General features: G+C 32.4%; 1 protein-coding gene across 1 annotated transcript in view; it reads left to right on the top strand.

Annotated features, from left to right (window-relative positions):
- FBXL5 (F-box and leucine rich repeat protein 5) overlaps window positions 1–12,905 on the top strand; it is a 47,439-nt gene that overhangs the window by 28,399 nt on the left and 6,135 nt on the right. The window contains exon 10 of the mRNA XM_079154092.1: window positions 11,377–11,525. Coding sequence (XP_079010218.1) covers window positions 11,377–11,525 — 149 coding nt within the window. The remainder of the gene's footprint in view (window positions 1–11,376; window positions 11,526–12,905) is intronic.

A 12,905-nucleotide genomic window follows, 5' to 3' on the forward strand; every position in this document is an offset into this window, starting at 1 on the left:
TGTGCACTTAAGATGAAATCATACAAACGTTCTATAAGTCATCTGTGGTAAGCAGAAGTGTTTTCCATGAGTAAACTACCATTATGGTTTGACAAATATAACCATCTTGTGAGTTTTATTCCATTAATTTTGTAATACTTTTATGTTTATGTTCCTAACTTTAATATGATTTTGTTTTTGAATGCAACTTGATTTTAAAGTAAAAGCAATTGGTTAAGTTCAGAACATGATGATTCACTTTCCATTGCCATTATTGTTCATTACCGTCATACCTTATTAAAATTTGTTTGTGACTGTTCAGCTGCATTTTCAATAAGACCAGTTTTATTGTTTCTTCAAAGAATAAAGTAATTCATACAACTTTTGAAATATTTCAGAGCTGCAATGATTTCTGACCATACAGCAGATTTCCTATCTTTCCCCAGGATATTTTTTTCAGGATATTTGAAATAGCCTAGAATTTATTAAAATTCTATATAATGAAAAATTGATGTTAGAGGCAGTCATCATTTTAATGAATCTAATTAAGAGGTGTTGTTTTCATTGAAAAAGGATTTAGAAACTTTCTGGTATTAGGAGGGAGTGCTTCTGTGAAAGAAATTTTAAGGCTTTATTTGGATTCCAAAAACAGGTTTTTTTTTTTTTGTCGTTCTGGATGAAGTAGTTAATTTCCTAATTAAAATTTGCTGAAGAACAGTGTTTTTTGGGTGGTGTTCCCTGGTATGATTTTTGACTTTTATTGTTAAAATATTCTGATACTATTATCCTTAGAAATAAGTGAATAATTTACTGCTGTTGGGGTTAGAAGTAATTGCATTGCCAGGTGTGGTGGCACACGCCTGTAATCCCAAGGGTTCAGGAGGCTGAGGCAGGCCCTAAGCCGCTAGGCGAGACCTGTCTCTAAATAAAATACAATAGCGGGCTGGGATGTGGTTCAGTGGTTGAGCACCCCTGGATTTAATCCCCAGTACAAAAAAAAGTCAATTGCATTTCTTCTTTAGCATTTTCACAAGTAATGAGGATTTTGCTTCTAAGATATTCTTAAACAACTTGGATTTGAAGGGAAGACTTCATTTTGGGGAGAAGGGAATACCTAGGATCTGTCTTATGTGGTGGCTAATTTTGAAGTCTGCAATCTGAGTTTCCGATTCTCTTTTTAATTACCTAAAACACTCCTTCTAATTTAGACATTTACTGAACGCCTACTATGTGTCTTGCCCTGTTCTAATTGCTGGGGATCCAGAATAAAGAAGACAAATTTTCTACCTTGTGGTAGAAATAGATAGTAAACATAAAATGGATCAAATATTCTAAAGAAAAGTAATATAGGATGACAGGATAGAGAATATAGAATGCTACTTCATTATTTGATGAACTGAAAACTTCTTTGATAAAAAGAATCTTTTGGGTAAAGATCTGGATAAAATTAGTGTATTTTGTATACATTTTCTGGGAAAAGGCTAAGGAAATAAAGTACAAATTTAAGATTTAAAAGCACCTCTTTTTACATTCACTATATTGGATTAAAAAATGTTTCAGTTAACCACTTATAGTAATACAGTAACAAGTACAACTGGTTTCTGTAGGTTTGAGAACAAATACAACTAAAGAAAGCACATATTTAAATTTTTGGGAACAGAAATATTCAGGTATACTACTTGGAAACATTCACTGTATCCCTTTGCATTAGTCACTGAGTTTTATTCAGGGATCGGTAGAATGAGTTGGCAAGTTTGTTCTGTGGGGCTCACTAAAAGAGCATAACTGTAAAAATGTAGGTCGACAAGGTTTTAAACTAGAATGAAGTCATAGAATTGCATGCGACCTTCATATACTATTTTGTGCTTTTCATTAGGAATGGACTAAATCTTGAATTTTGATAAGAAAATAGTCTCTAAATTCTTAACCTTTGCACCCTTCCTAGAGTAGAATCAAATACTTGTTCATTTTTAGTCAGGCTTATTTCACTTAGCACGTTTCAAGGATCATCCGTATTTTAGCATGTGTCAGGACTTCATTCTTTTTTATGGTTGAGTAATATTCCACAGTATTTTTTTATTGTGTTTATCTGTTCATCTATTCTTGGACAGTAGTTTCTTCCATCTTTTGGCTATTATGAGTAGTGTTGCTGTAAACACAGCATACAAATGTTTGAGTCATTGTTTTGATTTCTTTCAGCAGTCTTGTAGTTTTCAATGTATAAATCCATGGGGATATTTAAATTCCTATTTTATATTTTTTTATATTGTTGTAAATGGAATTGTTTAATTTTCTTTTCATATTATTCATTGCTTACATATTAAAATAAAACTGATTTTTGTATGTTTTATATCCTGCTGAATTTATACATTAGCTCTAACAATTTTTTAATGAATTCTTTGGGGTTTTCTATATATAAGATCATGTCATTTACTAACAAAGTTCTTTTTACTTTTTACTTTGCAGTTCGGATGCTTTTTTGATTTTTTTCTTGCCTAATTGTTTTGACTAGAATTTCCAGTATTATGTTAAGTAGAAGTGGCACCACTTTTGATTATTATAGCTTTGTAGTAAGTTTTGAAATTGAGAAGTGTGTGAATCTTATTTTTCAAGATTGTTTGGCTATCTGATGTCCTTTGAGTTCCATATGAATTTTAGGCTTTTCTTTTTTTCACTGAAAAATGTTTTTATTTTATGTACAAATAATGGGCATTATAACAATACTGATAAATTCTATTTTCCGTAACAATTAGGAACCTATTTAAAAAAAAAAAAACAAAAGCTACACAACAGAATTTAAAAGATACTGGGATTTCTTTGCTTCTGGATCATTGCTAGGTGGGGGTGGGGGTGGTGGGGGGAGATTGCTCTAACAGGAATCACAAATTAGAACTGAGTATTCTCTAAAGCAGAAATAATATAGTGCCATTTCAAGTAAGAATTATTCAGCTTTTCTTAAAAACAAAACAAAACAAATAACCTGCAACTACCTGCCAATAACAGGTAAACCAGGTCAAAACAGCCCAGCATAACTAGGCTTTGTTGTGTTAGGCCATTATGCTCCTTTGTGCTAATAAATGAAAACAGAAAATACTGAAATAAAAATAAATGATTTTGAGATTGTCATATAAATTCTTAGTTCCTTGTTGTATCCTCCCTTATATAATAAAGGGAACATTTTACTTCAAAGAAAATTTTATTTATCATTGGCCATGAATTTTTATAATTAGTTATTATATAAATGCTGCCTAGTGTTTTGGACTTTTTCTATTTCTGTAAAGAATTTCCTTTGGATTTTGATAGGAATTGCTAATCTGTAGATCCCTTTGCTAATGACAGCAATATTAAGTGTTCCAATGTATGAACATGACTGCCTTTCATTTATTTAGATAATTTTAAATTTCTTTCAAAATGTGTTCATTTTCATTGCACAGATCTTTCACACTTGGTTAGTTTCTAAGTGTTTTCTTTGATGCTATTATAAGTGGAATTATTTTCTTTGTTTTTCACATTATTAACTATGTAAAGAAACACAACTAAATTTGTGTGTTGAGTCTGTATCCTGCTGTCATGCTAAATTCACTTTATTAGTTGTAACAGGCTTTTTGTGGAATCTTTTAGGATTTTCCATATATAAAATGGATCATCTGTAAAGAGATATTTTTATTTCTTCCTTTCCCATTTGGATGCCTTTTATTTCTTTTTCTTGTCTATTCATTTTTCCTGGAAATTCTAGTATTAAGTAGAAGTGGCAATAATGAGTGTTTTTAATCTTGTTTTTAATCTTAGGAAAAAGCTTTAATCTTTCGCAATCAAGCATGATGTTTGTTTTGTTTTCATATCTGACCTTTATCATTTTGCAGAAGTTCCCATCCTATCTTAGTTTACTGTGTATTTTATCACATACTTTTTCTGAATCAAGATGATCATGTGGTTTTTTTCCCCTCTGTAGTGTGTATTATGTTGATGGATTTTTGTATGTTGAAAGTTGATAAAAACCCTTGGTCATGGTAAAAAATTCTTTCAGTAAGTTGCTGAATTCCATTTTCTAGTATTTTGATGGGGAATCTTGCATCAAAATACTGTATACATGACCTTGTAGTTTTCTTTCTGTGTCTTTTAGTAATGCTGACCTCACAGAGGAAGGAGGAAGTCTTCCTCTTCAGTATATTTTGGAAGAATTTGATAAGGATTGGGGTCAATTTTTGAATATTTAGTAGAGTTCATCAGTGAAGCTATCTGGTTTTGGCTTCTTCTAGGGAGGTTTTTCCATAACAGATTGGTTCTCTTGCTTGTTGTAAGTCTGTTCAGATTTTCTGTTTCCGCTTTGAGTCACTTTTAGTACTTTTTTTAGTCATTTTTCTTGAAATGTGTCTATTTTGTCTAGGTTATCATATATATACAGTACTATCTAGCAATTTTAAACAATTTTGTAGAATTGATAGCAGTGTACTCACTTTTATTTCTAAGTGTGTTAATATCTAGCCAAAGGCTTGTAAATTTTTTTTTGATGTCAAAGACTCAACTTTTAGTTGTATTATTTTTTTTAGTCCATTAATTTTGTATTGTTTTATCTTCGCTCTAATCTTTATTACTTCCTTTTCCCTGCTATCTCTGGGTTTAGTTTGTACTTCTTTCTCCAATTCTTGAAGTTGTACAGTTAGGTTCCTAACTTTCTTATTTATTGTTGGCATTGACAGCTATAAATTCCCTTAGAGACCTGCTTTTCCTGAATCTCAGAAGTTTTTTTATGTTGTTTTCATTTGTATCACTTTCCTTTATGACTTCTTTGATCCATTGGTTGTAAGTCCATTCTTTAACTTTCACATATTATTTACTTTTCATTTTCCTTCTGATAATTGCTTTGTAATACCCTTGTGATTAGAAAAAATTACTTTTTTGTGATTTTAATCTCTATTCAGATTTGTTTTGGCACAACATATGATTCATTCTCAAGAATATTCCATGTATACTTGAGAAGAATGTGTAGTCTGCTGTTGTGGGTGGAGTGTTTGTATATATGTATGTATGTAAGTAGTTTTCTTTTTTGAGAGCGAGTCTTGCTGTGTTACTCAGGCTGGTCTTAAACTTAGGGACTTAAGTGATCCTCCTGGCTCAGTCTCCTGAGTGCTAGGACTATAGGCATATTTTGAAATTGGGTTATATATTTTCTTGTTAGTAAGTTATATGTGTTCTTTTTGAAATCTTGGATATTAACCCCTTATTTGATAAATGATTTGGAAATATTTTTTTCCCAATCTGTAGGTTCACTTCATTTGTCTGATTGCTTTGCTGTGTAAAACTTTTTAGTTTGATGTAATTCCATTTATTTATTTTTGTTTTTATAGTCAGAGCTTTCGGTGTGACATCCAAGAAATCATTGCCAAGGCCAGTGTCAAGGAACTTTCCCCTCAAGTTTTCTTCTAGGAGTTTTATGTTTTCAGGTCTGATGTTCAGGTTGATTTTTGTGTATAGCATGTGTAAATCCCAACACCTTTTATTGAAGAGTCTGTCCTTTCCCTATTGTAATTTTTGGTGACCTTGTTGAAAATTAGTTGGCCATATGTTTGGATTTATTTCTGGGATCTCTATTCTGTTCTGTTGGTCTGTGTGTGCTTTTATGTTAGTACTGTTATGACTACTACAGCTTTGTAACATGTCATTTTAATTCAGGAAACATAATGCTTCTACCTGTTTTTCTCCCGTCTTGGAATTTGCCTTGTCTATTAAGGATCTTTAGTGATTTCATATGGATTTTGGATTTTTTTTTTTCTATTTCTGTGAAGGTCGTCAGTGAGATTTTGATAGGGATTGTATTGAATCTATGTATTGCTTCAGGTAATATACACATTTTAACAACAGTAATTCTGAGCCATGAGTATGGAATATCTTTCAATTTATTTGCATCCTCTTTAATTTCTTTCATCAGTGTTTTATACTTTTCACTGTACAGATCTTTTACCTCCTTGGTTACATTTATCTCTGGATGTTTTATTTTTATTTGATGTTATTGTAAATGGAATTGATTTCTTGATTTATTTTATGGTTAAGTTGCTTTTTTTTTATAGATTTTTGTATGCTGATTTTTTATCTTTCAACTTTATTGAATTCATTTATTAGAACAGTTTTGGGTTATTTGTGGAGTCTTTCAGGTTTTCTGCATATAGGATTGTGTCATCTATAAATAGAGATAATTTTACTCTTTTATTTCCAATTTGAACTTTTTATTTCTTGTGTAATTGCTTGTGATAGTACTTCTATTATGTTAGATATAATAGTGAGAGTGGATGTCCCACTTTGTACAGGTCTTAGAGGAAAAGCTTTCATTTCCTCTCCATTGATTACAATGTTAGCTGCGGTATTTTTTTCCATAAATGGCCTTTGTTATAGTGAAGAACATTCCTTCTCTACCTAAACAGTGAAAGGTTTTATTCAAGAAAGCTTGTAGAACTTCATTGAGTGCTTTTTCAGTGTCACTCGATATGATCATGTGGTTTATGTCTTTCATTCTGTTCATGTGATGCATCACATTATTGATTTACTTACTTTAAACAAGCCTTGCATGCCAGGGATAAGTCTCACTTGATTATTAGGTTTAAATTTGATGTGCTGTTTCCATCTGTGTTCACTCAGACATTGACTTGTTTTCTTGTGGTATCATCTTGTCTGCCTTAGGTATCTGTGCAACACTGACTTTGTAAAATATCAGATGCTTACTTCAGCTCTGTTTTGGTTTTTGAAGAGTTTAGAAAATATTTGTGTTCTTATTTGGAAGTTTGGTAGAATGCAACTGTAAACCTATCTATTCCTGGGCTTTTCTTTGTGGTGGGTGTTTTGATTACTACTTTTATCTTTTTATTAACTGGTCTACTCAGGCCTTCTGATTCTTACCAATTCAACCTTGGCAGATTTCATTTTTCTAGGTCTTTATCAACTTGCTCTCGGTTATCAAATTTGGTGCATAATTATTCAAAATAGTCTCTTAGGATCTTTTTTATTTCTGAGGTGTCTGTTGTAATGTCTCATCTCTCATTTTTTATTTTATATAGTCACGTCTGTCTTTCAAATAGCTAAAGGTTTGCTGGTTTTATTTAAAAAAAAAAAAAAAACACAACTCTTTTTTTTGTGGATTTTGTTTCCTGTGATCTTTCTGTTCTCCATTTGATTTACTTATGTTCTGATCTTTATTATTTCCTTCTTTTTGCTAACTTTGGACTTTTTTTTTTTTTTTTTTTTTTTTTTTTAACTTCCTTGAGATGTAATGCTAGACCATTTCTTTAGGCTATTTCTTTTTTTAACATAGCATTCCTTGCACTAAAAACCTTCCTTTTGGAACGACTTTCACTGTATCCATAGGTTTTGGTATGTTGTGTTTTTGCCTTTTGTCTTAAGATGTAAATTTGTTAAGATTTGTTTTGTTGCCTACCATATAATCTTTCATGTGTTAGAGAAGTATGTGTATTCTGAAGCTTTTAAATGGACAGTTCTTTAAATATCAGGCCAGTTTTGTCTAAAGCTCAATTCTATCCTTATTAATTTTTTGTCTAGCTCATTCATCTGTTGTTGAAAATGGGTATTGGAAGTTTTTCACTATTTTTGTACTACTGTTTCTTCTTTTATGTTCACTACTTTGCTTTGTATACTTGAGTGTTCCAATTTTGGGCATTCACATATTTATAGTTGTTTTATCTTCTTAATTGAGCTCTTTTATCATTAAATAATGACCTTTTTGTCTCCTTGGCTAGAACTCTATTTAGCCCATATAAATATAGCCACCTTTGCTCTGTTTTGGTTACCATGTGCTTGGGATTTCTTCTTTCATTCTGTCATTTTCAGCCCATGTATCTCCCTCCATAAGACTAATGCTAATCTCTTGTAACTAATGCTAATCTCTTGTAAGCAGCGTATTGTTGGGTCTTTTCCAGTCTTTTTGGCTACTCTGTCCTTAATTGGAGAACTTGATTCATTTATATTAATTGTTATTATGGGTAGATAAGAACTCATTATTGCCATTTTGTTAATTGTTTTAAAAAATTCTTGTTTATCTTTGTAATTTGGAGATTTTCTGTAGTGCTGTTTTGGTTCCTTTCTCTTTATTCTTTATGTATCTGTTACAGTTGGTTGCTGTGTGTTTACCATGAGACTTGCATAAAACATCTTACATTAGTTAATCACTTATAACAACTCCAGTTGTATACATAAACACTGAACTTTTACCCTTTACCTCACAATTTATATTTTTGATGTCACAATTCTCTTCTTAAAAAAAAAAACAAAAACATTTTTAGTCGTAGATGGACATAATACCTTTTATTTATTGATTTTTATGTGGTGCTGAGGATCGAACCCAGAACCTCACATGTGCATGGCAAGTGGTCTGCCACTGAACGACAGCCACAGCCCACAGTTTACTTATTTCATATGTCTGTGTCTGTCTTTCTCTTTTTCTCTCATTCAGCTCTTTGAGTATATCATTCCATTATCTCCTGGCCTGCCAAGTTTCTGCAGAGAAATCTGCTGATAGTGTAATGAGAATTTCGTTACATGTAGTTTGACATTTTCCTCTTATAACTGCTTTTAAAATTTTTTGTCTTTTACTTTGACAGTCTAGTTAAATTGTGCCTTGTAGAGAATTTATTTCAGTTAAATCTCTACACATTTTTGAGCTCCATGGATCTGGATATCCATCTCTTTTCTAAGATTTTGGATGTTTTCAGCAATTATTTCATTAAATAAACTTTTTTTTGGGGGGGTACCAGTGATTGAACTCAGGGGCACTTGGCCACCGAACCACATCCCCAACCTTGTTTTGTATTTTATTTAGAGACAGGGTCTCACTGAGTTGCTTAGTGCCTGACTTTCGCTGAGGCTGGTTTGAACTTAGTATTCTCCTGCCTCAGCCTTCCCATCTGCTGTGATTACAGGCGTGTGCCACCGCCTCTGGCTATCATTAAGTAAATTTTCTGTCCCTGCTTTTTCTCTGTTCTCTTTTTGTAACCGTTATTATGGGAAAAATTGTCTCGCTTAATGACTTACTGGTATACTGTAAGTCTCGTAGGTTGTCATCACTCTTTTTCATTGTTTTTTCCCCCCAGTCTTACTAGATAATTTAAAAATACTTTTCTTTAAATTCAGATTCTTTCTTTTGCTTGATGTACTGTGCTGTTGAAGTTCTCTTTTGTTTTTATTTCATTCATTGAGTTTTTTAACTCCAAGATTTGTTTGGTTCTTCCTTTATTTAAAAAATATGTCTCTCTTGAATTTCTTATTGGATCATAAATTGCTTTTTGTGATTTCATTGAATTGTCCTTCTGTTTTCTTTTTTTAATCTCACTGAGTTTCTTAAAGTCATTATGTTCAATCACATTTGATCTTCTTGTAACTTCCCATTATTGATTTCTGTTCATTTTTTTACGTTTCTGTCACAGCTTATGTCAGTTGTGGGAAACCTTTCTGACCTCCCAAGGCCCCTCTGCATATTCCCAGGCGAGCATTCATCATATGACATTATAATTGCTTGTTTACTTTTGTACTGGTTTGATTTCTCACTAAGGGTCAATAAGGCCAGTGACCACATAAATCCCTTACTCAAGTGTATTTGTAACATGAAATTTTATACCCCATGCAGTTTGTCTTGCATTGAGAAACCTCTTGAGAGGTTTTACACCACTTTTTGAAAGCTAAGTATTTTAATTTCTATGAACTGTTCCACTTTGGGGGTGAGGAACAAAGCCAGGTGCAGTGGTGCATGCCTGTAATCTCAGTGCCTCAGGAGGCTGAGGCAGGAGGTTCACAAGTTCAAGGCCAGCTTCAGCAACTTGGTGAGACCCCCGTCTCAGAATAAGAATATTAAGTAAGTAGGAAGGACTGAGTATGTATCCCAGTGGAAAGTGCTCCAGGGTTCAAAAAAAAAAAATTAAACTTTAAACCATGCATTGCCTTATTATTTCTAATACTGGGGTGCCATCAAACCACGGAGTTTCTGAACTGCTATTGCTGTTAAAGACTGTAGAGATGGTAGCAATCTATGATTTAAAAACAAAAAAGTTCTTTAAAATCCAAACGTAAGTTCAAAACTATATTGATTTCCTCTTTTAAACATGTATTCACAGAACTTTCACCATGTACTCTTCCCATTCTTTACTATGCTGTAGCCTCACTGAATGCATTGGCAATATTTCCATAGTGCTCTCTAATCTCAAGTGTTTACTTACTTCCTAATTCCTATATACCTGCATAATTTTTTTTTTTTTTTTACTAAATTCATTGTTAGTTTCTTGGCCTTCTCTTTTTCATATTTCTCAATTTTTCCTGTTGCAATATTGTTCAATAATCATTGTACAGAAAACTGATATTCTTAGTTTTGTTCTTAAATATATGTTATGGTTCTATCACTGTTGTTTTTGTACCCTTTCACTCTATCCTATTTATATGAATGTTTATATTCTTGCACAGTATGCTAGTAGGTTTTTTAATTGATGTGTAATTCATATACCTTAAAATTAGCCCTTTTTTTTAAGTGTAAAATTCATTGGGTTTTAGTATTTTTATAAAATACTGAATACTGAGTATTTTTAGTATCCCAAAAAGAAACAGTACTTATTAGCAGTCACTCTCCATTCTTCCTTGCCCCCCAGCCCATGATAAAAGAAGCGCTGCCTTTTTTCCCCCCCCTGTGGATTAACCTATTCTGGAATAGTAATATTAATGCACTCTTATAATATGTAGCATTTGTGTCTGCTTTTTTCACTAGCATCATGAGGTCCATGCCCCTCATTGCACGTGTCAGTACTTTGGGTTACATCACATTTAATTGTATGAATATACAACATTTTGTATATCCATTTATCAGTGAATGGTCTTTTGAGCTATTTTAAATTTTGGCTACATGGATAATGCTGCTGTGAACAGTCATGTACAAGTTTCTATATAAATGTGTTTTCATATTTTATTGGGTAAATACCTGGGAAAGGAACTCCAGGTTATATGCTAACTAATTTTTTGAGGAACAGCAATACTGGTCATTAGGTTTAAAACTTTAGTAATTTTTTTTTTTTTTTTTTTATACTTTTTACTTAGGCAGTCTGGTAGGAGGAACGTTAACAATCACAGGTTCAGTACTTCCTTCCTGTAAGAGCTGAAGTAATGTTCTTATAAAAAAAAATTTCACGAACTTTTTTTTACTGTATTTCTTTTGGAAAAAATATATAGAGTTCTTCTGAGTTAAATGTATTCCTACCTGATGATGAGGTTAGTTATCAGTGTTTTACAGAAATTTTAAAATTTTCTTGTTACCAAGTTGAAAGTTTTACTGAACTAGTGTGGTTCAGTGGACCATAGGAGCAGAAATGTTTTCCCAAGCTAATGGATCTAAGTGTGGAATCATTTCCTTTACAGGGTTTTAACTCTGGGAGGAGGGCTGCCTTACTTGGAGCACCTTAATCTCTCTGGCTGTCTTACTGTAACCGGAGCAGGCCTGCAGGATTTGGTATCAGCATGTCCTTCTCTAAATGATGAATACTTTTACTACTGTGACAACATTAACGGTAATGCCTTTTAACATTGAGATAATTTTGAAGGAATTGGTTTTTTAAAAATTCTATAAGTTCTAATTATTTTTATGGTTTCTATTTTATGGTTTATTTCTAAATTCCTAATTACTCAAATTGTCTTACTTTCAGATTTAGTTCTTTAAATTTGATTAAAATTTTAAGCAGTCACAGATTTTCATTAATTAACTTCTTGAAAGGTATGTTTTTCTTGGGGGATAGATATTTCAAGTATCTGTTCTGCTAAACTTTCGAGGTATATAGATTAATCATTTTAAAATGGTAAGTTATTGTAGAAATACTAAAATTCTTATAGAAATTTCAAAATTCCTCTGGTGTTGTGGCTTTCATTAGCAATTTAGAGGTGTTGATGTTTTAGATACACTGATTTCTTAGGGATGGTACACACATTTTTCTTATAGGACAGATTTATTCAGTGCAGGAAAGTAAGGAGGGCTTTCATCAATATGAACTCTTTAGGAGCTCTGGGTCTGGTTCCAGGTAAATTTCAGTGAAGATTGACAAGTGCATAGCATATGGGGTTGAAAAGAGTCTGAGATGCTTTATATATGGCTGAAGTTTTCATAATATTTTGGAGGTTGATTCCTGAACCTACTTTTAAATGTCGTCAGATAAATATTTCCTCATTTGTTTCTTTTAAGCCTATCTACAGTTGGCCTAATAATACTCTTTCAAAATATGTTCAGTGCCACTTTGGCACTGATATGTCATTGGTAGAGACTGGATTTCCCGGAATCATAAAAAGCTGTCCTTCAATTATTAATAAACAAGTGAGCCTCCTATGTTTATAACTGGAAGAAAATTTAGATCACTCAGATTCTGCTGTGTACCTATCTTTTTATACCACATACTGTTTGGTGTCTTTGAGAGTCCGGTTCATTGTAATATGTCAGGAAGATCAGCCGAGTTTTTCTATCACAGAAAACGACAGGAGCCAGGAAGACTAGAGAATAATGACAAGGTAGATAGGTTAACAAATTGCTATTTCTCAGAACTACATTTTTCTTAAGATGTATATCAGGAGATGGGAATTTTAGTTCTTTTATTCCTAGAATTACATGTTTTGCAGGAGATGGAGTTCTTGATATTTAGTGCTAAGTTGGAGCATATCTTTGCTCTCTTGCCTTCAGTGTACAATAAGGAACAGTGAAAATGAATGTTATTTTTGTTGCAGCCCGCTAAACCTATAAAAACAAAGCACTATACAACTAAACAAAGTTGATGCGATGAAGCAGTTACCTTTGTGGATGAAAAGGGTTTGAGAAGGGATGTTTTTTTAAACAAAGTTATATCATTGAAGTTTCAGTGTACTTTTTAAGTTATAGGACTTATCATCAAAATAATCAGTAAGCGATT

Source organism: Sciurus vulgaris (assembly GCF_902686455.1).
Source record: "Sciurus vulgaris genome assembly, chromosome: 9".
Classification (NCBI taxonomy): domain Eukaryota; kingdom Metazoa; phylum Chordata; class Mammalia; order Rodentia; family Sciuridae; genus Sciurus; species Sciurus vulgaris.